Source organism: Halichoeres trimaculatus, unplaced genomic scaffold (assembly GCF_033239565.1).
Source record: "Halichoeres trimaculatus isolate MK-OKI-2021-1 unplaced genomic scaffold, fHalTri1.1 fHalTri1_scaffold_15, whole genome shotgun sequence".
Taxonomy (NCBI): domain Eukaryota; kingdom Metazoa; phylum Chordata; class Actinopteri; order Labriformes; family Labridae; genus Halichoeres; species Halichoeres trimaculatus.
The window spans coordinates 31,915,635-31,943,520 of NW_027437193.1; the positions used below are offsets into that span (position 1 = coordinate 31,915,635).

Consider the following 27,886-nt stretch of genomic DNA (forward strand, 5'->3'; position numbering starts at 1 on the left):
GCTGATGGTGAAATTAGTGATACAGACAGGAGAGGTTTTTTGAACCAGGCTGTAAATGGGTTAATTTCTGCTGAGAAAACGTCTTTTTTTGGCTTTGAGTGAATGAGACTTCAGCTACTTCCGACAAGAGCACCCATCTGCAGGGACTGAGCGTCGCTATATCGTCAACACATAGCGGAAAAGGCAAACCAGAAGTTTGTCTTCTTCGTGTTTTTTTTTTTAATGTAAGAATGTGCAATTAAAGTTATTAAGATTCTTTTGTTTTTGGAGTCCTTTTTTTTCCTTTTTTTTAGTATTACCAAAGTACAATTAACAATATACACATAGCTGCAGCCAGGGGCTAAGATACAGCAATCATCCAACAAAGATGCACAAAAATATACACATAACAACACAAGAAAAAGACAAGTTAAAAAATTCTTCCTGTTCTTTTTGACTTTTTTTGGCGCTACGGTGCTCTCATTAAACTAAAAGTTGGACATATTTAAGATTTTAGTCGGGGCTCCATAACAAAATATATTTTTATTTTCCTGTTTATGGTTAACGGAATTCAGAATGGCGCTATACCCCTGGTTGTGTTTCTTAACCATTTTTTGTTGTATTTCTGGTTTGAATTTTTGTTCTCTGTTTTGTTTCTTACATGAATTACTGTTTCATTTGAAACATGCATAATATATGTCAACAGTATAACAGCTACAAAATCTGGTTATGTCGAAATTTCATTTGTGTTCCATTGAGATCTGGTATTATTGGCTCTAAGGGGCGCCCGAGTTCCTGCATGGTGTCGTAAAGCTGTAAAAGTAAAGAAATAGACGAAGAAGACCAGCTTCCGGTTTGCCTTTTCCGCTATATGTTGACGGTATGGCGACGCTCAGTCCCTGCAGATGGGTGCCTCCCACTTCTGAAGACAGCCTCAAGCGAACACTCAAGAAACAGCAGATTCTAGCAGTTCTGCATTGTCTCACATTTTTACACCAGAGGTTTTGCACGATGCAGTTAGATAGCCACATCTCAATTGACAGGTTGTACCAGCACAGAAGAGCCAAGAGTAAGAGGGGAAATACAAACTTAATCATTCTACTTATTTCGAAAGTCACAGATCACACGAGACCGAAACAGCACTGGATAAATGGTTGGGTAGATGTAGGTAGACCTGAACCTAGCTCTATCCCAAACCACATGAATGTGTAATTTTATTATATTAATCCCATTGGCAGTGGGGGTTGTTTAAACACTTTTTTGTCTTTCTGGAATATTTGAAATACTTTTTTGGAGCACTGTCCATTCTGCACCACAGCTGTGCTGCTTTATTTATCTCTCTTCAGACATCTTATCCTGTCTTGATGTTGGGTCTCTGTGAATTAGCTAACATTTTATTAAGCTTAACAGGTCAAAACCTGTTCATATTTTTTGGAAAGTCTTGTGAATTAATGTTTATGATTTGGTGCTATTTAAATACAGATTGACTGATTAACTGATTGAAATGGTGGCAGTCTTGAAATATGGCTGCCATCTTAAATTTTCAGGTGTCTAACATCTTTTTCAAAAGAGTGGTCCTTAGAGAATGTATGTGCCAGACTTCATGCCTGCCTGGCCATTTAAGCTATTGAAATAATGAGTATCCAATAGAAACAGCAGCCATCATGAATTTTTGAGTGTCTAATGTCATTTTCCCAACAGTGGTCCTAATAAAGTATTTGTTACTAACGTCATGCTTGCATCACCATAAAAATGATTCTCTTGAAATGTGCAGTTATCTGCTGTACCAGAAGGCCTCTCTGCCTAAGGATCCTTCCATTAAAGGAACAGTCTGTGGTTTTGTTGATGTGCTGTCTTCTCTCGACTGTGGCAGAAGAGAAAACAGAGAACAAATGGCTTTAAACTGACAGCTCAAACATTTATGTTACAGGATTTACACTTGCTCCTTTGAGCATCTTAAACACGTCTTTACATCAGGAGAAACTTTTTGGGGAGACGGGGGAATTTGATGGGCTTTGCTTTTATCAGTGGGGCCAACCAACCCACATGCCAGCATTTCAATTTGAACTGATCCAGGAGACTTGGCATGAGACCTTGTTCTGTTTTCCTAAACTCAGTGAAACAGAAACGTCTTTTTGTTCTGCAGCATGTTGAACTCCATCGCAGTGTCAGTTGAGTCCACTCTGTCTCCAGGTCTCAGGGGTTCAGGTCTGCGGAGGTTGGCCTGGCTTCATGTTGAGGTGAGTTTCCATGTTGTGGCAGTAAGAGGGCGTGGTTGGAGTTTGGCGTCGCTGTGTCCTGAGATTAGCTCAGGTAGGAATGTTTGTCCCTTCGCAGAGCCCTGTGTCAGAGAAGGAGAGAGTCAGGCCACAGGACAACATCACCGTACAAAGGAAAGAGGGACAGGTGAGACACCTACCCGCTGCTGTTGTAGTCAGTGGTCCAGTCCAGAGACGGGTGGTGGTTCAGCGTGTGTCGGCCCATGTGGTGGTAGTCCACTGATGATGACATCACTGCTCCACCGTTAATTATACCTCCTCCCATCTGCTGGTAGTCAGACTGATGGTAGCCCTGAGAGTTCAAACACAAGAGTCCAACTCAAAACTTCTGTTTTACGCCTGAACAGATGATCACACTGAGCTTGAGACAAACAGGAAGATGCTGTCAGCCCAAGGTGCTGAGCTGATGAAATGATGCTGAAACAGGAAATGAGAAATAAATGATCGAAATGTATGAATGGTTAAAAAAATGGCCAGGTTAGTACAGTTTCACAATGCAAAAAGAAGAAATGGGAGAGACAAGAGTATTGAAATAGTCTGTTCATCAGCTGATCAAAAGATCACGGCCTTCAAAGGACAAAATCTGCTTTAAAATGTGGATTCATGTGATTTCCTGTCAGGTTTTCACTCTGTCCTGACCTCCTGATGACAAAGGCTTAAAAGCTTTCTCTCTTTGAAAGTGGTCGATTGTTGAGCTGCATAAACAAGGCCTCTCACAACACGCCAACACTGCTAAGGTTGTACACAGTAAGACATTTTGAATTTCTTCAAAGATCCTGGGGGTTTTGGATCAAAAAAGTCAAGAGGTCGACCCAAAAACATTTCACCAGAGCTGAGCTGGAGGATCTCATTGGATGTCTGTCATGACAAAGGATGATCCTGGACCCAGATTAAGGACGTTACTGGAGCCAACTGCAGCCCAATAACCATCAGACGCCATCTGAGAGAGAAGAGCTTCAAGAAAAAAACACGTCTTCAAAAGCCTCGTCTCCTTCAATGCCACAAACTCGCCCGTTTGGACTTTTTCAGAGAGCATCAAACATGGGTCACTGAAAGGTGAAGAAAGTTTGATTCTCTGAGGAGAAAAACTGAACCTTGATGTACTGATGGCTTCAACGTTAGTGACATGACCAGGAGATCCCACTGGAGATGTTTTCACGGTGGCACAGTGGAGGAGGCGCCATCATGATCTGGGCTTTTTCCTTCAATGGAACAATGGAGCTTCAGGTTGGTCAGGGGCGTCAAACGGCGGCTGGCTCTGTGGAGGTGTTGCAGGGGGCCTCCTTCATGACTGAGGGCCCTGGTCTGTGTGGTAATGACTGGGTTTTTAATGGCCATCTTTGAACACTTGATGAACAGCCTGTTTCACTTTAATTGTTAACTTTTTTTTTTAATGGTGTCACTCCTATTTCTTCGTTTTGCATTTTGAAACTCTGCTTCAAAGCTTTTCAAAACCCAACACAGCAAAATGTAAATTCTTGAAATTTTCAGCTGGCTCAGATTGTACTTTCTCTGCTTGGGTTCAGAGCTACTCCAGGACTGGATGAAGGCCACTTGGGTTTTGAACAATCTGTGCACCAGGGCTACAAAAACAAGCTCCAAACTGATGCTAAAGTTTGATTTCAGACAAATTATTTAATTATTTACTAAAAAAAGTTCAACAATTGGGTCATGATGTTTATTTTGAAAGAGATGTTAATTATAATTGTGGTGTTTGCTGGTTTTATCAACTGCCTGTAGTAATGAGGAGGAGGAGAAAGAGGAGGAGAAGGGGAACAGAAGTGGAAATGAGACGGTTAAAGGAGAGGAGGAGGCAGGATCAAAAGCAGAGGAGGAGGAGATATAGGAGGAAAGGAGGTGAGCATCCAACTCAAATAAACTAAAATAAGAAAGAGACTCAAGGAAAGGAGGCAGTATAGTGGAGGTTATTTGTGTGTGAGAGTGTGTGTGAGAGTGTGTGTGAGAGTGTGTGTGTGTGTGTGTGTGTGTGTGTGTGTGTGTGTGTGTGTGTGTGTGTGTGTTTATGTGTGTGCGTGTGTGTGTTTGTTTATGTGTGTGTGAAACAGAGAGACAGAAAAAGAGGGAGACAGAGAGGGAGACGCTGAAAGGGAAGTTAATCTGTAGTGAGTGAAAGAGGAGAAAGCGGAGGACAGCAGGTGGTTGAATGCCCCCCCTCCTCTCCTCTACCTCACCTATTCATCCATTGTTGAGCAAATTCTTCTCCTTCACTCCTCCACAAAGACCCCATCTGCCTCTTTTGTCTCTCCCTCTCCCTTCTTTCTCCCCTCCCCCATGGTTTCTTACTCTCCACCCGCAGGAGGAGACAAGTTTACAGCTCTGCCACTGTGTCCTCTTCTTCTTTTACTCACTCAAACTATACCCTGAGTCTCAGAGAGACATGGGGATCATTTGAGCCTAGGATTTAAACATGCACAATAGGAACTAGGATCCCTCCTCCCTCCTTGTTTCCTAGTTTAGGAGTCTGTCTCACTCTCTGAATCTGTCTCACTCTCTGAATCTGTCTCACATCCGAGTGACAGCGACTCCTCTTCCTCTTCCTGCTGTCCTGATGTGATCTGAGAGATGACCAAAAGAACGGCTGGCAGAGAAAAACCCAGGGAAGGCTGTTTGACTGTTTGACTTACTGACTGATGGACTGAGTTATGAGGGAAGAGGGTTCACAGGGAAGATGCAATCAGAAAGGAAAGAAGATGAGCAAAAAAAAAATCTAAATCCTAAAAGTGATGTGTGCTATTTACACCTCTCACTTTAAAGTATCAAACTTTATTTCTCACATTATGTTGGATTGGTTGTTTAGAACTCCAATCGTCCCACATACTCCTCAATAACAAATCTTCACAGATAATAGCTTCATGCAAACTCCAGATAACTATATGGGAGTTTGTTAATAAATGTGTTATGCGTGTAATGTGTATAAACAAACAGTTGAATACTAATAATAATCTTTTTAGAACCTGACCTGTTACAGATAATGATGAACACAGATCTTCAGCTTATTTAAATAAGGAATGCAGGGACAGCTATTAACTGGAAGGGGCTTTGAGCAGAAATGTGGTGTGACCTTCTAACTCTTTTCTTAAAAAAGGAATTTTCTCTTCTTCCCAGCCCTTTTCTTTACTTTATTTTTTCCCTCTTGGCATTGAATTTAAGTCTTTTCCTATTTCTGTCCTTGTTCTCAATGTGGGTATCTAAAAATATGTCCCTCCTCTACAGGCCTCTTACTTTAGATTTTTTGTCTTTATTTTTTAGTCTTTTTCTGTCCTTCTGGTACCCCTTTGCACTATCTTTACAAGATTTAAAGTTCTCTCACTCATGTTTTAGAAAACCCTTATTTCAGCCTCTGTCTCTTTAAAAGGCCTCCTGCTCAATAAGCCCCCTCCCCTCTGATTGGCTAATGTGATGACCTCATCATTTCAGCAAATCTTGGGAAGATTTTGTGCTATTTTTAGAACAGGCTGTTTTGATAAGTTTAGAGACAGATTCTGGGATTTCTACAACATATGAGTGTGTAGAGGTTTGAAAATCTGCTTGTTCAGTCTGGTCACCCAGCATTGTTACCTGAGATCTATGTTTAAAATATAGGGAAACAGAATACCCGTTCTTTACAAAATTTGTTTTCAGGGTTTGCAAATTTCTGCAACAGCAGTACATTCGTTAATAATCAACGTATCTGTGCTAAATAACGAATGATACCGTGTCCAACCTGTTTTCTATAGAAACTTAATTTTCAAGTAGAAAATGCAACAAAGCATGATTTTATTTTGAAGATTTCCAACAATGGATAGTAGGACGGATACAAATTAATATGTTGTGTATCACTGATGGCTGTTGTAGATGATTAGATTAGATTTAGATTTCAGGTCATCACTAAGCAACAAGATTAGTTTATATTCCAAAATTTGTCCAAAAGTTCAACTTGAACACCAAAACAAACTGAACTGTATCCATAGTTTGTGCATTTTGTAGCTCTGTCTGTACCGTCAGGCTGGCTACAGTGGATTAAACGGCTTTATTTACTGAGTTGATTTAGAGTTTGTTTTGGTGATTTTTCCTGCCTCTATTTAAAGACAGGACAGAAGGTTGAGTTGGAAACTTAAAGCTGAAGAGTGGGATGTCGTACAGCAAAGCGCCCTAGGTCAATCCAGTGTTAAATTAATTCCCCAAAAACGTATAATTTCATTATTGAGCAAAGTTATATCAAAACTACAGTTAGAGAAGGGTCCAAGCTCAATGAAAAACTTTTTGAATTCAAACAGCCGAGTCAACACTGCTGGCGAAGGATGGATGAGTGAGGAAATGGATGAAGGTAAGTCATCAGACGTGGACGTATCATATGACTGACCTGTGAGATGGCAGGTGAATGCGTCATTCCCATCGAGTGTCCACTGAGCTGCTGGTGCTGATGGTGTGGACTGTGCAGCCCCCCCAGGTGTGTCTGGCCGTGGAGAGGTGGGCTAACTTGGAGAGGGGGGGTGGACGCCGCAGCCATGTTGCCCAGGGACAGAGGTCCCTGATGGGGGGCACTGGGCCTTGGAACAGCGCCTCTGGAGGACAGAGCCTGCAGCTGAGGGTGCATCTGGGTGTGAGGAGGAGGCAGGTGAGGGCTGGAGGCATGGGAGGGGTGGGACGGGTGAGGGTAGGACATGTACATGCCTGAATGCTGAGGGGGAGGGAGAGGGTGAGAGTGGGCCAGGGAGTTCGAGGACGGGTGCTGGCTCGGGTGACCAGGGTAGACTGAAGGTTTGGGTGTGAAAATTGAGGTAGAAGAAGAGGAGGTGGAGGAAGAGTTGGGGGGCTTCATGTCAGATGGGTCATTGTAACTCTGGAGGACAAAAAACAGACGGAGAACAGAGTATCAGTTTGACGTGTGTGAGGAGGCACGTTTACTTCAGCATGTCTGTGTGAGTGTGTGAGTTTCACCTGTGACACGAGGCTGGCCCTGTAGGCAGCCAGCTGTTTCAGGTACTCCTTCTTAGCCGTCTCCGTCCTCTTCTTGTAAACCTGAAACAAACATTTTATCACAGTTAAATTTCTCTAAAACCGCATCGATAAACATCTAAAGAAGCTTCCACATGAGGTTTCTGTGTGTGAAAACTGGAGAGTGCTGCGTCTTTAGAGCTGGTTTGTGGTCTCTGTGGTATTGTTAGAGCTGATTCCTCTGCAGATCTGTTGATTTCTGTCAAAGGAGATGAAGCTACTCACTGTCCCTCTCCCTCCTACTTTACAGTTTTGTTAACAAGGATGGAAGGATAATATCTTTCCCCCTGGGATTTCTCTTTGTTTCATCATTTTGTTTCATCACTTTGTTTCATGATAAAGTCAGAGAAGAGGAGAACAGTCTGGAGCCCCGCCAGCTCCTCCATGATGCAGCACTGGGAGCTCTGAGCCAAACATTTCCATCAGCCTGTCAGAAAAATCTCACTGACAAACCTCTGTGATTTTAACGGAGATTATTGACAGATTACTGTTGATGTTTCTTATTAATTTGAATAGCAAATGCAAGATTACAAGGATGACTTTCTGAGTATGTGGACATGAAAGAGTGAAACCCCAGCTGGGATATTAAAGTGAACAGTTACATACTGAGTGCTCTCCTGTGTTTACCTGAAAAGCTTTTTTCATGGGGTAATTAGTAAGTTGGCAACACAAGAGATAAAGCTTTTGGTTTTTATGCCCCCCAAAATCAGAAACTCTGCTCTTGGAGGTCAAACACCTCTCTTTGTTGTTAAACTTAAGACCAGTCATTCAACCTGCCATTTATTCAAAGTGATAGATGGTTAAGTTAAAGCTTTAACTGACTTTAGTTTTAGGTTCCTTTGACACGTCAGTAGCCACGTTTACATGGACCCAAATATTCTGCTTGCATTCGGTTTATTCGCTCAAACAGAAAGAATTTAACCTTTGTATACACCTCATTCTGAAAGAAAAGTGCCAATCTGAATAAACATTTAATCGGTTTCACAGGGGTGGAATATTCCTTTCCCCAAAAAGATTAAGGTTTCATGTATCCACTCAAACAGAAAGTTGTCAGGGTACGTTCTTTCAGCTAATGCTCAGATATGACGTAAGACGCAACTAGAGACGTTCCTCAACTTTAAAAATGGCGGCGAGCTGTCAGCACTGGACTGCTGCAGAAAGTGAAAACTCGAAACTCGAATATGGAGTATTGCAACACCGTGATAAACAAACTGTCATCCCCCAGCTTTGTTAAATTTCGTGATGTTTACGTTTTTCTGCGCATGCCCCATTGACTATTCCGTTTAATTACAGCGGCGCATGTAGACCAGAGATTGGAATATTCCTTTCCATGTATACTATTGTTTTTGGAAAAGTCATTCAGAAAGATTCATACGGAAGGATGAAAAACTCCTCATGTAACTGTGGCTATTGTTACATCCAAAAACGCTCAAAGGCAGTGGAAAAAAATCTGCGTTTACATGGAAACGCTGAGGGACTGAAAACGCAGCAGTGAGCATTCCAGGCCTGTAGTTGGAGCTGTAACTGTCTTGTCCAGAAGCTGCTTTTGTGAGATCTCCACTGAAGTAGAGTTGAGCTGATCATCTGGTGTATTAGTGAATGCTAAATGCAGAAGTGGAGCAACCGATGCACATTTTGTTGAAAGACAGTCAGCAGATTCAGTAGCACAAGCACGATTTGGTAGTCTGCGCGATCGTAACAAAGGCACTGTTGTACTGTATGCGCTTGCGCAAAACGGGGCATGACGTCAGCGAAGCTAATAGCTGTTGTTTTCTCATTTTTTCCCAGTGCCTCCATGAACCTCCTGCTTTGCCACCCAAGCTCTATCACACTGCCATGCTTTCCCTGTGGATCTCACTACCCTTTTTGGACTCTGGACTAAAGAAACCTCTTCAGCCCCACAGTTCAATAAAAGCTCTGAAATTGCCTTCTCTGCCTCTGCTTGCTTTTGGGTTCAAACTCAAACTATTGGTTTAAAACCCTTATTTATGGATTTCAACCCTAAAACTCCAAGCATATCACATTTGACACGTGTTTAAAAGACCTCTATCCCATCAACATTTAAAAACGGTTAAAAAGAGAAATATTTCTATAATCTGCCATCCAGATGATGCCTTTTCAGATAAACTGTTGCATTTTTTAGAAAGACAATGTGTAACCACATCCTGTGTCTATGAACAGCAGCATGGCTGTGAAATGAAAGAGCCAGGCTGCTGATACTGCCAGCATACAGTCTGGATGAGTCACCAACACTTGATGACATAAAAAACTTCAACAAAGGAGACCCAAAGATGTTTCACAGCTGAAATCCTGTATCAGGTTAGAATGGGATGTTTACTTCTCATAAAACTCTGCAGAGCTATTAGAAGAAGAAATGAAGCAACACAATAGTAGACGTAAAGTCTACCTGTTTCTGTTCCTCCCCCAGACCGTCCCACATGGATGCCACGATCTTTGACACTTCCCCAAAGGTGGCGTTTGGGTTCTGGGCCTTGATGTTGGCCTGGGTGTCCCTGAAGAACAAAGCGTAAGCAGAAACTGGCTTCACTGGCTCATTAGGGTCCTTTCTCTTCTTCTTCTTTGGTGTTTTCGGTTTCTTGGAGATGTCCACAGTTAACGGTCTTTTCTCAGCTCCACTGCTCTGTAAAGAAAGAAAGGACAGAGAAAAGTTATTTAGAATACACAAAAAGTCATCTCAGCCCCTCACCTGTGACACCTGTAGCCTGTTATAGCATGCTTCAGTTAATTTTCAAGATCTTAAGTGAGATTTCATTTTCCTCTCCTCTGTTCTTCACTCTCGGGACAGCTGCCCTGGATCTGAGACCTGCACACCTGTCTGCCGTAAGACAATCTCCCGATCTTACCTGAGTCCTGTACTGGCAGTCAGGTACTATTATTCTGTCACATCTTTGGGAAGAAACCAGGTGTGCTAGTTAAAAAAGACCATCTGTCAGCCCCCTCTTTCTCTTCCATAGACTGTAAAAAAATGGACGTCCACTTGCTCGGCTCAAAGTGAGGTCTCCACAAAAACTGCTCCCCCTGGTGGCTGGCTGCAGTATAGGTTAAAAAATCTGGCTTTCCAGCCATTCCAGATGGGCTGTGGTCAAACTTTAAACAATTAATACTCCTCGTAGAAATGTTTCTTATATCTGATTGTTGTGGTGATTTGAAGATATCATTTGGCTGTCTTGTATCCAAGTCCTCTTTTTTCCTGAAAAGTTTCGTTTTCATTAGTTATACAAGGTTAAAAACGAGGCTTTACGTAACGTTTAACGATGATTGACAGCTGCCGTTCTCATGTATTTTTTGGGGGGATTGTAAAATATGTCGGGAGGTAGAGTCAGGAAGTGATAAGACTCTCGAAAGAAAAAAACACTTATTATTTTGGTCACCCAGCTTCACTTAGATTCACCCAGAATCCCTCATCGTCTCTACTGCACAGAATCTGGCTGCAATTGCTGCCAATGGCTGCGCCTGTGACAAAGGAATTTTGGCTTCAAAACCGTACAATGGCAAATGGTGGAGCCACGCTGTCCACTCTATATACAGTCTATGTTCTCTCCTTGAACACCAAATCACCCCTGAGCCCAGAGGCCCCCACAGCAACCCCTCCATCCCTCTTTTGGATGCGTATCAAATCAGGATCAGTTTGCCATTCATCGTCCGTCTGCACCTTGGTCCAGCTAAAACTTTGATGTAACGGACATCATTCCCCTCTCACTATCACCCATCAACACACCAAGTTTGCTAAATCAGATGACTTCTAGCCCTAATCTGAACTTGGATACTTACCTCAAATCAGCAGGTAAAGGGATATTCTTCTAATAAGTAGGAACTGGAGGGCTCTCACTGGCTTCCAAGACTAGACTGACCTTTCTGCTGAAATCTGGTGCTTTCCAAAATAAAATGTGATCTTAATGATCTTATGATGATGAGCATAACAACCTTAATTCACAATGCTATAATGAAGCTTAATGGCTGCCTAAGTTGACAGCTACCTGATAAAATGAGCAATAACTCTGCTCAAGGCTTCAGGTTTCACTAAACTGTTACACATCAACAGCTTTTAAAATAATTTTTCTTCCTTTAAGGAAGTCTGACCAGCTGGGAATCAATATTATAACAATATGGTGTTAGAGATCTGGTGTACAAGGGCAAATTGATGAAATTTATTCTGATATGGTAACTTGATAAGACTCTTGATGAGCCCAGGCTTTATCCTTAATCTTGTGATATCATAAACTGAAATCTCAATGTCTCAGGAAGTCATTGATCTTTTGATGAAGATTTTAATCTGATCCTACTCAACTCAGGCTGTAAATGTACTCTTAGTCATCTGTTTGTAGACGGTGTTACATTTTTTTTTACACAATATTTAAAGGTTCTGCAAATGCAGATCCACTTTATAAACTAATAATAAAGGATAAAGTCTTTAACTAATCTGAATTTGAGTTTGACGAGTCAGTAACTTCACAAAGTTGTAAAGGCGCAGGGTGAGTAGGATGTTGAGGTATTCATGATGTTCCTCTGCTAAGCCTTTCCTGTGTATCCTCATGTTTTACAGTGTGTTCTTTTAAAGATGAGGATGATAAAGTCTGTGACGGTAAATATACTTTAGCAGAAAAGGATGGTTTCTTTTTCCTAGAATATAGAGAGTTAATTTCACTGATATGTGGAAAGAACAGGTTTATTATGACACGTAACATTCACATGAGAACTCTCCTCTGCATGCGCACACAAACACACAAACACACATAAACACACGCACACACACACTCTCTCTCTCACACAGCAGAACTCAAACTGTGATGACCTGACTCAGTAACTTGTGGAAATGGGAAAAAAAGTGTGTGTACGTGTTTTCCGTTACCCTGAGTCCATCATCATTGTCGTCCTCGTGTGCTGAGCTGGAGGGGGAAGGTGTGGCTGATTTACTTCCAGGAGGTGAAGGAGAGTTGTGGGTAATGGAGTTCCTGTTCAGTCCCAGCTGTGATTGGTTGATGGTGGACAGTTGGCTCTGCCGGCCCATGCCTGCTTGGCTCCTTGGTCCTAGCGCTGCTTCGATTGGCTGTTGGCTGCTGGTGAATCGGGAATCAGAGTTCACCATCTGCTGCATCTGAGGAGGACAATGCAGGTGGATGACAGTCAGTCTAAGACCAGACATTCAAAGTTCTCCAGCTTAAGGTTAAATGTTGTTAACACAAGTGTGACAACTTCCTCACAGTGATAAACAGGACAAATGTGGAAACACTGTATTTCATCCAGATGCCTTCTCATTTTCCTACAGTGAAAATTAACCACCACTGGACGCTGTTGATGAAGGCTTTAGTTAATTGGGGTATAATAATCAAACTAGCTTACTTTAAGGGACAACAGTCTGGAAAACAACAGAGGCTCACTTTACACACTTCCTTTGACCTGCAGATAAAAGTTTTTAACACACTGAAACATAATCAAGGAAATAATGCAAAACAACCCAAATATAGCTCATATGCTTCCATTTCAACAAACCATGCAGACCCATTCTTAGCTTTGACATAGTTTATACGTAATCTACGTACCTAATCTTTTGTTTTTCCTCCAACAACTAAATAGATGTTGTCTGTGGAACATGATCTGTCTGTTTCTAGTAGAGTTTTGAAGTGAATCTTCAACAGGAGCCGTATTGGAAATGGGGCAGGCATTAAGCCTCCACACTAACAGCTATGGGGGCGCATGCATGTCAATCAGCTGAGCTGTGCCTCTGATTGAGTGAACTCAGGATCGTAATTCCTTCTGAACTGAGTGTGCCATTGGAGAAATTAATCTTTCAAACAGGAGATTTTTTTCATGTACCAGGCTGTAAACATGTCTACTTATGCTGTGAAAATATCTTTTTTTTTTTCGCTTAGTGTGTATGTGGTTTCCAATACTTCTGGAGCCAGCCTCTAGTGGACACTTGACAATCCGCAGATTTCAGTACTTCTGCATTGTTGCATATTTTTAGTCAATGGAGTTTGTGGCTTGTTCCTGTCTGATCACTGTAGACTCATTTCAGTTATTTAAAAGGCTTATACATTCTATTTAAATAGGGGTATTATACTTTCTGTTTTTTAATAATTTGTTTTATATTAATATAATAATATATAATATTGTAATGTAATAATTATATATATATATATATATATATATATATATATATATATATATATATATATATATATATATATATATATATATATATATATATATAAGTATATATATATATATATATATATATATATATATATATAATTATATATTTAATAATTTATTTTTATTTTCATTTTTATTTTTTTCGTTGCTAGGCGCCGCCCTAGGCACTGTTCTGAAAATACCACAAGATTTTAAGAGGCTTGATGAAATTATGAGGTCATCACATGAGGAGCTGGTTGATAACATGTTGGGGCTGGCCTTGAACACTAATTTCGGCCCATAGCTCTGCCCTCGACAGGCTTCTAGAGGGCTGGCCAATCAGAGGAGAGGGGGTTTGTGGAGCTGGAAGACTTAAAGAGACAGCAGCTTAGAGGAAGTGTTTCAGACAGAGACTGAGGCCTCTTTTACTCAACGTTTAATCTGAAAATGCTAAAACGCAGTTTAAAAAAAAATGCGATCACACAGAAACGCTGAGGGTCCGAAAACCCTGTAGTGAGCATGCCAGTCCTGTAGTTGGCAATATAACTGTCTTGTCCAGAAGCTGCTTTTGCGAGATCTCCACCGAAGTAGAGTTGGGCCGATCATCTGGTGTATTGATGAATGCTAAGAGCAGAAGTGGAGCAACAGATGCACATTTTGTTGAAAGACAGTCAGTAGATTCAGCAGATTGAGCAGCACAAACACAACAAGGTAGTCTGCGACAATCAAAACAACTTGACTGTTGTACTGTTGAATTTGTGCGTGCAAAGCGTGAGTGTGACGTCAGCATTTCCAATGAAAATGCTGCCTTACTGTTTACACGCCAACGGTGTCGGCAGCATTTTCAGAAGAAGTCCACTCTGGAGGCTATTTTTAAAAGCTTTCGTTTTGGGTTGGCACAACACTTTTTCGAGGCTGAAATGCTACAAAACTTTTGCATTTCGCCCTAAAACCGTTGGCGTGTAACCGGCCCTTTAAAGGATGGTTTACTAAAACACCAGTGACAGGCAAATAGAATGTTTATCCTGTAAAGCTACTACATGGGTACTAGAGGGACAAAATAAAGACTAAAATAAAGCACAATACTCCCTCTTTAAGACTTGCCACATTGTGCCGTGACTCTTCCTCTAGTTATTTTTCACATGTTGTTATGCATTAGCATTGCTTTGTCCTGGTGGGTCATAGGAAAGCTACTGAAGACGAGGAAGAGATGAAATTACAGCAGTCATAATTTGACTGCAAGATTAGCCACATTTACATGGACCCAAATATTCCGCTTGCATTTGGTTTATTTGCTCAAACGGAAAGAATTTAACCTTTGTATACACCTCATTCTGAAAGAAAAGTGCCAATCTGAATAAACATTTAATCGGTTTCACAAGGGTGGAATATTCCTTTCCCCAAACCGATTGAGGTTTCATGTATCCACTTAAACAGAAAGTTGTCAGGGTACGTTCTTTCAGTGCATGCTCAGATATGACGTAAGACGCAACTGGAGACGTTCCTCAATTTTAAAAATGGCGGCGAGCCGTCAGCACTGGACTGCTGCGGAAAGTTTGTTTTTGATCCAAACTTTGAAAGAAATGAACATAATTTCAAGACTGAACAGACGACAAACTCGCAATATGGAGTATTGAAACACCGTGATAAACAAACTGTCGTCCTCCAGCTTTGACAAATTTTGCAATGTTTACGTTTTTCTGCACATGCCCCACTGACTATTCTGTTTGATTACAGCGGCGCATGTAGACCAGAGATTGGAATATTCCTTTCCATGTATTGTATGTATTTTTGTAAAAGTCATTCAGAAAGATTCCATTCAGAAAGACGAAAAACTCCTCATGTAACCGTGGCTAGTGATCAGTTCAGTTTGCAGCTCAGACTTTAGAGACAGATTTCAGAGGGACTTGGTGGAAGCTGAGATGGAAGGAAGCAGAATATGGCATCATGAATAACCTACAGGGTGTAGCTGTCTTTTCAGGGCATTTTTAAATACATTTATAAATTTGAAACTGTCATTTATAACAGTTTTCATGTAAAATCAACTGTTTTCCAGGTTGTTTGTCTATTAAAGCAGCTTGAAAAAAGGGTTTATGATCCTTAAAGGACACCTCTTGAGGTGCCAGAGAGATGTCTTCTGCGTCCTCCCTCAGACCAGGTTTGTCTCTCAGATCCTTAAAGCTCTAAACATGGCTGCAGCCACTAAGCTACATAACTATTCCACCAGCACTTCAGAGTCTGCCTTTGCATTAAATGGTTTGACTGATGTTCAGCAGTCCAGTTCACAAATAATGAAGTCTGATAGCAACCATGGCAACAGGCAACACAGGTCAGACAGGAGACTGGATCGGGACTTGTAAAACCATCAATTCCCTCTTACACACCAATAAAGATGCTTAATTCCCCTGCTACCCCCCAGAGAGGAGGTGCAGTATCTTATTTGAAGGGGGAGTAATGGTTACAGGTGCAGGAGGAACCAATCTGAGCTATGGTTTATTTATCCTTTGTGCATCCAGACACACAAAGAGCTGAGGTACGACTGGATTTCTAGGGACCAGAAAGCCAGGGCCACATTTAGGGTCCTGAATACCTTCATTTCCAGCCATCTTTATAAATAAAACTCCCTAAAAAGGGTGATATTCAATCCTGCTTCAGTTTATCATAAAGCAAAGTTACATGATCGAGACCTCCTGTCAGCCCCCTGTTTAGGTGTCTCATCCTTCATTAGCGTGCCTAAAATGTTAGCACAGTTACAGTGAGTCAGAGTTCAGTAACAGTTCATTTCTCAGGAAAACAAAAGTTACACCCTGTGTATGGGAACTTTGACACCCACTGTCACGAAACGAGACTTGCTGAATGATCATTGTTTGAGTTTCCATTCAGTTAGCGTAATATTAGAGCGGATGTGGTCTAATGTTCTGTACCCCTACCTAGCCCTTAACATGATTATCAGCAGCAGCCCCAGAGCATGGCTGTGGTATTTCGATGGAACATCGGGTGACATTTCTCTAACGCAGGAAGAGGTTTTCAGATCAGCGTGAGTGGTATAAAATGCTGAAAAATGCTGGCTGTGGTTGGCTCAGGTTGGGTTGGGATGTCAATAAAGGTCAGATTAGTCAAATATGACTTTTTTTTTCAAAACTAGGCACATATCCGTGACCATGACTCAGAAATAATCTACACATTCACATTTTCCATACAAACATTTTTTTCCAGGTAAGTAGAAAGTATGACAGTATTATATCAATACTCATACAAAAAAAAAAAGAAATATGAGAGTTGTAGTTCAGCTGTTGTAACATTAAAACGTCGTAATTAAGGAAAAATATCCTGTCATTAATGCAGAAAACAGAGATACATATTTCTATTAAACATAACATTCAGGGGTTCAGATGAACGCCCCAGAAAATAATTCTGGAGTCATGAGGTTTGGTTGGTTTATTTGCTGAATGATTATTTGAACAACTGATGCTTAATTTCAAAAAAACATATATCAAAGTATCAGGGTTTTTGTTTTTTCTTTCTCTTCTTTCCTACTTGACTCATCTCTTTTCTCTTTTGTATTTGTCTTATTTCATTTAATAAAACTAATTAGTTTGCCCTTCCTCTTAGAGGAAGGGAAGAAAACCTTGATGAGGGAAAAAGTGATTAATTTATGTAAAACAGATCTATGCTACTTCAGCTTTACTTCCTTCTACTTTAAATAATTGTAATACATGTATCTGTCAGTTGTGTATTGCATTTGTTTGCTTTTTTTAATTTCCACATAACCCAGAGACACAAACTTTTTTTCACTTATAAAAATGTAAAATATTGTCATCCTTATGTTGAATATAAAAAAAAGTGTAATGTATGTTAAGCCATGCTCATAATAAAAAAGTTTTTAAAATGTATCTGGAATGGAAAATTCATGAAGCGTGATTTATGAAACTTCACAATTATTCAAACAGGCAGTCAATTACCTATACACGGCTTTCATTTGACTTCTTTGAAGAAAGGGTTAATACAATACTTTAAGGTAACCTATATTGTTCACACAACAGTCTTATTAACCCAACACTTTAGATCAGCCCAGTTAAATCTGCATTGCGGCAGACAAAGGTCTGACAAAATGAGGATAATAAAGTTTGATGTAGAAGCACAGGAAATAGATTTATTGAAAGTGTGTCAAAATGTGTGTTTTGATGTAGGATGTTTTTTCTTTTATTCACATATCTATGAACTCTTTTTGCAGATGATGTGGTCTCATTGGCCTCGTTGAACACTGACCTCCAGCTAGCACGGTTTGCAGCTAGGATGAAGATCAGCTCCTCTACGTCTGAGGCTATGGTTCTCAGTCAGAAAAGGGTGGACTGTCCACCCCAGGTTGGAAGAGAGTCTTTGAACCAAGTGGAAGAGTTCAAGTAACTCGAGGTCTTGTTCACGAGTAAGGGGAAAAAGGAGCGAGAGATTGACAGACGGATCAGGGCAGCGTTGGCAGTGATGTGGACACTATACAGGTCCATTGTGGTGAAGAGGGAGTTGAGCTGAAAGGCAAGGCTCTCAATTTACTGGTCAATCTGCGCTGTCCCTCAGAGACAGGGTTTGGAGCTCGGACATCCAGTAGAGGCTTGGAGTAGAGCTGCTGCTCCTCAACACCAAGAGGAGCCAGATGAGGTAGTTTGGGCATCTGGTATGGATGCCTTCATGTCACCTCCCAGGGGAGGTGTTTCTGGCATGTCCATCTGAGAGGAGACCCAGGGTAGACCCAGGACACGGTGGAGAGATTATATCTCTCAGCTGGTCTGGGAATGCCCCAGAAGAGCTGATGGAAGTGGGACAGGGGCCACTGCTCTTTGCTGATAGCGTTGCTGCTCCCAAGGCCTAAACCTGGATAAGCAGTGGAAGATGGATGGATGGATCTACTAACTCACCTGTTCTGTATTGTGAAAGCTAAGTTCAGTCTACGATTCAGCCCAAGCTCATCTGAATGAAAGACCCAATCTCCAAAATAAAAAGTCAGGTTTTATCCTAGCACATCAGCTTTCATTACACCCACTGTCATTGTCAAGTTTCTCCCAGCTGTGTCTCCTTTCTTCTGGATCTTTTTCATTTCATATCCTGACGTCACTTCCTCCTGATGGTGGAGGAATGGTGCCTCCAAGAGTATGCTGAGAGTGGATGTCTGCAGCTGGACTGGACTGTCTTGGCGGTTATACTGCCCCAAACTCAGACTCACAGGGACAGGCTACTAGCCCACGTCCCGCTGTGTGTGTACATTCACAGACCTGTGGATACATTCCTCGATTGATGTTAAAACTTTTTTCTCAGATCTGTTAACATATCAGTATGTGTACTCATTTATGGATCATTTTACTCTGTCACAGATGATTTCTCAAAAATCAGCTTGGCAGGTTAAATGGATTGTTATTTCCCACAAAGACTCCCCACTTATGACATGATGCCGACTGTACACACGTGATTTGAACAAAAGCTGATGATCTCAGCACAAGAGGCTCTGTTCTCCTTCAAAATGATAACACACTTGTTGTCTTGAATCTTTATAGCACCACTAAACACACACACACACACACACACACACACACACACACACACACACACACACACACACACACACACACACACACACACACACACACACACACACACACACACACACACACACACACACACACACACACCTCGATTAGGCTCAGCCAGGCACGGTTGCCAAGCAACCATCATTCATGGACCGGCAATAAATGAATGTTAGTCTGAGAATATAAATGTACAGAGAGACACGGAAAAAGAGGAGAGGTAGGGCTGAGCAGCAGAGATGGAAAATAACATCTCTCAGGTCACTAAAACCCTCACACTGGATGTTACTCAGAGAACGCACAGATAACTGAACGTTAACAGAGCGAAACATCAGATTGTAACCAACAATTATTCCTAAAAGTCATCATCAATCTACTGTGAAGCTTCTCAACTCGCTTTAATATAACACTGAGAAGATTACACATGGAAACAGAGGGATTTTTATCACCACTCCCTGAGTACTCAGTTTCTGTGACAGTCAAACCAGACTGCGCCCAAGGTTTCCGTCTTCACAGAATGACACAGTCAGCCACATCTGAAGGTCGCGGCTCAAAGCAAGGGTTCACTTTCCTGTGAAATAGAAACTCAAATTTGAAGACGAGCTGCTGTGGTTCAAATAATCCCGCTGCAGGTAATATCTGACTTCACACAGTTAGAGTGAACCCAATATTTAAGAATGGAGTGAGTGTGTATCAGATCGCTGTCAGTTCAGTCTTTAATCATTACACTAACTGAGAGTTCCCCTACAACAGCAACGTTCTAAGTGTGATCCACTTGCATATGTCTTATAAATATCATCTCAATAGACTCAATATAAGCCATATTCACCTGACAAGTCCAGAAAAATGTCTGATTTGAAGATATTTAAAAACAATAATGAAGCCTGAACTGCCTGTAAAGAGGACATGAATGGGAGGAATTATCTGCCAGGCTTCTTGAGAGAAAAATAATTTCTAAATGTAAGAAACTAAATCACTACCTTTTACTCACCCCACTGGTGGATTTTATTTACTCTTTACAAGCAATCAGGCATTATTTTGATTTACTAACACCTTGAAGAATTAAGAGTTTGCTACAGGGAATAAACACACCATCAGGTATTTAGAAACAAGTGGCATGAGGTTCAATCTGACACCATCCAGTGACTCATATTCTTCAATAGGGGTGGGCGATATAGCCTCAAAATTATGTCACAATATTTTAAAGAAATTTGTAACAACGATTTTTGTGACTATATTGGGGAAAAAACAAACAACTTATTTTTTGTGGTTGCTGCTTCTGAATAACAGAATTTTTATTGTGCACACAGTATGGAAGACACTTTTCCAATCATTGACTACTACTACACAAGCTTGAAATGTCAGCACAGAAAGTAGGTTAGATTTAGAGAAAATCGGAAGTTTTGGAGGAAGAAAAGTTAATCTTGCAGGCGAAAAATCTTTAGAGATGCATCCAGTGTGAATTGGCATGCGCCCAAAATTCACGGACCTGCGCAGCACGGCGCTCATGCTTTATGTGTGAATTAAGGGAAAGGCTGATATAGGGTGTTGACGTTCAGCTCGACCACACATCCGTCGTAAAGGCAAAAAAATTCCACTGACAATAGTAGCTTATACGTCCTCCTCACGTATCTTCATAGCCTGGTTGTATTTGGTCGTGTGTTTCACTTTCAGATGGTGGAACATGTTTGAAGTGTTGCCACACATCGCGGTAATAGTTCTCCTGCACATTTTGCATTTAATGTGTTTTGCTGCAAGTCTGATCTTTGGTCAGTCAAACCACCTTCACATCATTGAGGTAGCTCCTCTTTTCCACACTTAACAACTCACGTGGGGATGAAGTTGATGCTGCCATGCTACTTTTGCTCTCGGCTATTGTTTTGTACACAGTAAGGAGCGTCATACGTCATCGCGTCTGCACTGTGAATATCTAAAAATGACAAATTTACATAGTCAAAAAAGTTATACCCATATCATCATAGACGGTGTGAGATGGCATACACCTACTTTTTAATATAATTGAATATAAACAATCATTGGGCTTCTTTACAGAAACATGAGGTTTGAAGTAAAAGTCGTCAGCAGGCACTGCTGGTCTTTGGAATTTAGTTTTATGATTTCAAATGTGGGCTTTTTTAAATAGGGATCTGACCTATTCTCAGAGGGCCTACTAGTCTCAAATTCAGAAGGCCTGTTAGAAAGAGCCAATTAGTCAGAATTTTACTTCGGGTTTAGTTAAAATTCTTACTACTTTTCGGACTAACAGGCCTTATGACTGACGGTCCATCTGATTTTCTGACCAACAGTCCTTCTGATTTTCTCACTGACGGCCCTTATGATTTTCTGACTTACAGACCATCTGATTTTCTGACTAACGGGCCTTCTGTTTCACTGACTGACGAGCCTTCTGACTAACAGGCCTTCTGTTCGGAAGATAGTTAGAACATGGAGAGCATGGCCAGCACAGTCTCAGCCTGTGGACTATGGAGGTGTTTGGGATGAAGTGGCCTAAGAGTGAAAGCACAGAAATCTACAGATGAACAGGGTTTGGAGCAGTGGTTCCCAAACTTTTTCTGCAGGGCCCCCCTTTTGAAGATAAGAATATTTTCAAGCCCCCCCCCAATTCACACCGCCAGTCGAAAAAGTCTGGACCCACCCCTGTCTGTCAGAGCGTACCTCATTGCAGGTACGTTATGTTGCTCTGCTCATCAACGGATGGATTTATGCTGAATGGAGGGTTCAGTTTGTTTCCACAGAGTTACAGAGAAAGACGGGCCTCAGCTTTCCCCAGGTAAAAGTCTAACAACTTCTCAAGCATTTATGTCCAAGCAGCGTGCAGCTCCAGTTGATCGTCCGTCTCCCTCCCTGTAGTATATATTCACAAATCATGATCCATCAATATCACTGAAAAGAGGGGATTTTCTTCAGTAGACTGGGGATGTTCTGAAAAAAGCTATATTGTATATTTCTCCACTACCTAAATCTAACAATGATCAGAGTATCATATTTAAAAAAAGCAGCAGGTTTTAAGCGTGTCAATCACATCATCAATAATCTGCAGGTGAACCTGAAAGGGTCCCGGCTTTGTAAATGTTACAGTCATAGATCTTAATCAAACTCCTGAAAAGTGACAGATAGAAAACAGAGTATGGAAGGAAAGGGATTTGAACATTTAGTGATGAGAAGTCTAGTTTATATTCAATTCTTTGCAGTGTTGATTGAGACCGTAAAGAACGTGTGTCCGTCAACGTGCTGGGTGTCAAATACGCACAAGAACATTTTTATGGCATTCTAGTTTCTGTTGTTTCATCAGTGACTGTTAAATCATGCTGCACACAAGCAGAGTCAGCTGTGGTTCAAAAGGTGCGTAATAGTGGGGAGAAAATTTTGAATTTTTCTTTTTTAAAAATGGTCCAAGAAGCAAAACTCAATTTATTGCCCAGGCCTACATTAAGGTGTAGCCTTTCTGTGCCCCCCCTAAGGGGTGGGCCCTCCAGTTTGGGAACCACTGGTTTAGAGGAACTTCTGCTGGAACAGAGCTGAAAGAACTTTCTGGAGAAGATTTGATTTCTATTGTAGATTGAACACCAGGAGTGTGTCCAGCTGTTAGATCTGACAAAGGTGGATACTTTGATGAGTCTAAAGTTTAGAATAGATTAACATTAATAAATTGATTCTGTGATTTTTTTGTTAACACTCGCTGTTTAGTTGTTCTATTTTCATTTCAGAGTACAATGAGACATTAAACAGCTTCATTTGCAATAAAAACTGGAAGAATTGGGTTGTTTGTGAGTGTGTAAACTTAATATTTTTCTACAAGTCACCTTACTTTCATTTTCTTTTTGTGGAAACTCTTGGCTTAATGTTCACCAATATGTATGAAATAAATGTAGGCCAACTCACCACAGACAGAGTGCTGGTCATTGGGCCTCCATTTGGACTAAATGTTCCTTCTTCTTGGTTTAGCATTGAAGCTCCATCTTGGCCAACAGGCATGCTGGGCAGATCCAGGCTTGACAACTGGTAGGGATGGTGTGAAGCTGAGCTGGGAGGGGGCTCCAGGGGGTGGTATGGTCCAGAGGGAGAACCATGAGGAAGATGTGGGGGCAACACGTGGTCTGGCAGAGTAGGGGGAGTGATGGGTGGGATGTTGAAGTCGTCATCACCTAAACCACCCATGGGGTACGACTAGAGGGAGAGAGAGGAGACACAAGCAGAGAAAACACAATTAAAGACATCCTTCTTAAATCTATACCTGTATTTGATCCTTTGGTCTGCACATCCTGATCAGGCTTCTGTGGTGATGTTCGAGAGCATACAGAAAGTGTCCACAGTGCTTCACCTTTTACATATTGTGTTATGTTACAGCCTCATTCCAAAATGGAACTAATTTGTATTTTTCTCAGAAATTTGACAAAAAAGTTTTTCTCTTTCCTTCTTTTTTTTTTTTTAATTTTGGGAATTCACATTCTTTGCTCAATACTGTGCTGATGCACCTTTATCAACAATCACAGCCTCCAGTCTTGTTGAACATGAAGCCACAAGCTTGGCTCACTTATCTTTGGCCAGTTTGACCCATTCCTCTCTGTAGCACCTCTCAGCTCCATCAGGTTGGATAAATGTTTGATCAGATTTAAAGTCTCAGCTCTTGCTGGGCCACTCAAGGACCTTAACAGGGTCATCCTGAAGCCACTCCTTTAATATCTTGGCTGTGGTCTTAGGGCCATTGCCCAGCTGAAAGATGAACCATCACCCCAAGCAGGCCTTCATCCAGGATGTCTCTGTACATTGCTGCATTCATCTTTCCCTTGATCCTGACTGGCCTCCCAGTTCCTGCTGCTAAAAAAACATCCCTACAGCATGATGCTGACACCACCATGCTTCACTGTAGGGTTGGTACTGTCCAGGTGATGAGCGGTGCCTGGTTTCCTCCAAACATGAAAATGTGGCACTCATTTTAGTCAAGTGAATTTTCTTTCTCATGGTCTGAGTGTCCTTCAGGGTCTTTTGGCAAACTCCGGGTGGGCTGCTATGAGCCTTTTACCAAGGGATGGCTTCCATTTGGAAACTGTACCACACAGGCCTGATTGGTGGATTGCTGCAGAGATGGTTGTCCTTCTAGAAGGTTCTTCTCTTTCCACAGAGGACCACTGGAGCTCTGACAGAGTGACCATCAGGTTCTTGGTCACCTCCCTGACTAAAACCCTTCTGCCCTGATCACTCAGTTTAGATGGGGTCCAACTCCAGGATGAGCCCTGGTGGTTCTGAAGTTCTTCCATTTACAGATGATGGCATCCACCAGGCTTGTTGAGACCTTCAATGCAGCAGAAATGTTTCTGGACCCTTCCTCAGATTTGTGCCTGGAGACAATCCTGTCTCTTAGGTCTACAGACAGTTCCTTAGACTTCCTGCTTGGTTTGTGCTCTGACATGCGCTGTCACTTGTGGGACCTTATATAGACAGGTGTGTGCCTGCATGCAATCAATTGAATTTACCACAGGTGGAATTTTGAGCTATATGGCAAGGGTTGTGAATACATATGTCCATGTGATGTCCCAGTTTTTCATCTTTAATACTAGGGGTGCACTGATCACAATCTTCTGGCCAATCACCGATCACCGATCTTTGAGAAGCCTGATCTGCCAATACCTATTTGGGCCCATACCGATTTTTATTTTTTATAATTGACAGCATATACCTTCAATGTTCCAATCTTATTTTATTGAAAATCATTGAACAATACCTGTGAAACAATAAATTGTTTAAGTTTTAACTAAAACAACCAATAAAGTGTTCTAAGTTTTAGGTCTCAGAGCAAAGAGCAACAATGGCCTATCACTGATCCCCCAAAATCAAGGAAATCGGCACCCATCAATCGGTGCATGTCTATTTAATACATTTGCCAAAAATTTAAAAACTTTTTTCCACAATATTATGAGGGGGTTGCTTTGTAGAGTTTTTAGGGAAAATAAATTCATTTCATTTTGGAATAAGGCTAGAACATAAAATGTGGGAAAAGTGGAGTGATGTGGATACTTTCTGGACCCTTTGTCCCTTCAGCTGAATGTCAACTCAAAAACGGTCAATAAGACGCTCTAGTAAGGGAGCTATAAGAGAATGAAGTGTCCTGCTGTCAGACTTAATAGATGAAGGAGATGGAAAAACTGCCCATCAGTATTAGCACAGATCTCCTCTGAAGCCCAGCTCCGTGTCATGTGATCATCCCTCTCAGTCAGAGCTCCTATCACAGACTGATTATCACTAATGATATCACCGTCTTACACAGAAGCGGTGAGAGCAAACACTCACTCAGCAGTATATGAGAGCGGACAGCCTTTACACGAAGGAGTTGGTAAATATACAACAGTGTGAATGTGACGGGAAAAGAAAACCAACAGCTCCAAATAGAAAAAAAATCACAGTATCCTTGAAGACACAAATGGGGCAGAGACATGGAGAGGGAAATGGAGTGAGAGAATCACAGAGGAGAAGAGTGAGAGGCACGAGGCTGGGGAGAGTGTGTAAGAGAAGCCCTCTCATACTAATCTGACAGAGGAGCTCTTTTATAGAGACTGACAGCCTTTTCTGTTTGGCTGGCCTCACCAGTTTGTCCCTCTCCTAATCTTTTGCTCTGCATCTTTTCCCCATCCTTCTTCCACCTCTTTAAATCTCATCCATAATTCCTCTTTTATCTATCTGTTACTCTTTGTTCGTCCTCCCTGTTTCTTCTCTGTCTTACACCCGCATGCTGTGCTGAGTAAGGAGCTGCTTGACTTGAGGAGTGAGAAGTTGTAGGTCATGTTTTCATGTGTATATGCTCTACATGATAAATGGACACTTAAAACTGAGGTCTGAGCTGATTGTTTCAACAATTCATTTTCTTGGAGAAGTTCACACCTGGCACAACCACAGACTATAACATACTGACATCACCTATTTGATGCTGATACTGAGTTTTGAAGCTCTTTGTCAATGGAGGCCATTGTAGAAATGCTGAACCCAACCTAGCTTTTTTCAAGTTAAAGGTTCAAGTTATGAGGTAAAGGGGGCGGTCTTTAGCCTTGTTGCAGACAGCTACAAGGTGCCCACCCCAAACCCCCAAACTGTTCTTTAGACCAGGTTGTAAACATGTTTATTTGCAGTTAAATTGGCCCTTTTGGCTTGGTGTACTTGTGGTTTCTGGTGCTTCTGCAAGCTGCAAAGGTCAGTCATGAGAAGTTAAACCTGTGCAGAAAGGGCTAAAAAATAAAGTTTGGCTCAAGGCTGGCTGCAGAAAGACCACACTGTATGGGGCAAATTATTTTATAGACGGCATTAAGGTTACGAGTTTTCCCAGTCAGAGGCAGTGCTAACATGACTGATAGGCACCCTGTTGCTTCTAGTGAGGGGGCTCAAAGCCCAAACACAATACGGTGTGTGCTGATGATGAAATAAGTCAGACAGGAGATGTTTTTTGTTTTTTTTGCTTTTTGTACCAGACTGTAGATATGTTTACTTCTGCCGTGGAAACAACTTTTTTTTTTGGCTTGGTGTATATGTAATAAGACTCAGGCAGACACTCAAAAAACAGCAGACTTCAATAGTTCTACACTGTCTCATAGTTTTAGGCCGGGGGTTGCCACTTGTTTAAAACTCAGTTTCAGAAACAGATGGGTCCATGTACATACACTCTATGGGCTCTAATTTCATGGCACAGCGCAGGGGGCGCAAGCCTGGCACACCCCGCGCAGTGTTAATTTTGTGCGCTGCACCACTGTGCGCTGCCAATTTGACAATTTGGTAAACCGTCTGCGCAGAGATGGGTGTGACGGTGTGCCAGGGGGAGTTGATGGTGCACCAGGGGGAGGTGTCAGCAGATTCATGTTGGCGCAGTGACCATTTCGTGCCAAACAAAGTGCAGAAAGTGGGCTGAAAGCTCGCCAGCTCCAACCTGGTCTATCCTCGGCGCAAAACAGACACCCTCTGCAGCTGTAATTTGGTGACAGGCGCACATGTGCGCACATGTCAACAAAGCCTCAGAGGCAGGTTTCCAGAGTGTCAGGCACATTTTAATGCAATAAACAATCACAGCAATCACTATTTAATGTAACCGTCTGAACCAGCATATACATTTATATCTATATTAACTGTCCCGTCACATCTGATGTCAGATTAAAGCCGTTTGTCATAATGGAAAGTTAACCTGACGGCAGCTGGAAGTTTGATGCACATCTTACAATTAAACAATCAACAGCCTTAACATCTGATACTGAGTATATATCTGGCTTCTCTCATTTCATTTAATTCAAAGAAAAGAGGGAGAGAAAAGACGAAGTAAAAAGAGACAAAATAAATGTATGTCACTCTGGATGTACCTGTGATTTCCCATATTTCTCTGTTTTAGTCTTTATCTTTAACGTGATCTAAAAAGATGGAGTACATTATTGTAAGGAGGATGAGGTGGAGACACCGGGAGAGTATACAGTATATCACCAAAGGTTCTGCTATTTGGCGATGACAAACCAGGAGTGCAGGTGGATCAAAAGTATTCTGAATGGATAAGCCAGCTGTGTAACTGTCTCTTCATTTTGTACTCCTATTAATGACAAAGGAACAGATTACATCTGTCCCGGGAGCTGGCCCACACGGTGACGCGCTTTGTGTCCTCCGATGCGCCCCGCGGTCCATTCTCCTGCTGCGGGGACAGCGGCTCTGACCGTCTCTGCTATCGGGTCTTTCCAGCAGACTTTTCGCGAGTCAGGGATCAGTCAGACCAATCAGTTGCTGCACCTCGGCCGCAGCGCACTGAAAGGCGAGGAGAGGCGCTCATTTGATTGGTAAAAACAGCACTCGGCTGTGTTAAACCCACTCACTGCTCTTCTCCTCCCTCTCTGCCATTTGCGCAGAGGGAGGTGTGGACGC

The 27,886-nt window shown here is 41.7% G+C and overlaps 1 protein-coding gene across 2 annotated transcripts in view; it reads right to left on the reverse strand.

Moving 5' to 3' along the window:
- Positions 1-906: 906 nt before the first annotated feature.
- The window catches only part of tox (thymocyte selection-associated high mobility group box), a 66,724-nt gene continuing 39,744 nt past the window's right edge, over positions 907-27,886 (reverse strand). For both annotated transcript variants that reach the window (XM_074687802.1, XM_074687801.1), the window contains 7 exons: positions 22,889-23,173; positions 12,127-12,372; positions 9,664-9,897; positions 7,200-7,280; positions 6,622-7,101; positions 2,399-2,550; positions 907-2,320 (listed from right to left, as the gene is read on the reverse strand). In XM_074687802.1, the coding sequence (XP_074543903.1) occupies positions 2,284-2,320; positions 2,399-2,550; positions 6,622-7,101; positions 7,200-7,280; positions 9,664-9,897; positions 12,127-12,372; positions 22,889-23,173 (1,515 nt within the window). In that variant the 3' untranslated portion in view covers positions 907-2,283. The remainder of the gene's footprint in view (positions 2,321-2,398; positions 2,551-6,621; positions 7,102-7,199; positions 7,281-9,663; positions 9,898-12,126; positions 12,373-22,888; positions 23,174-27,886) is intronic.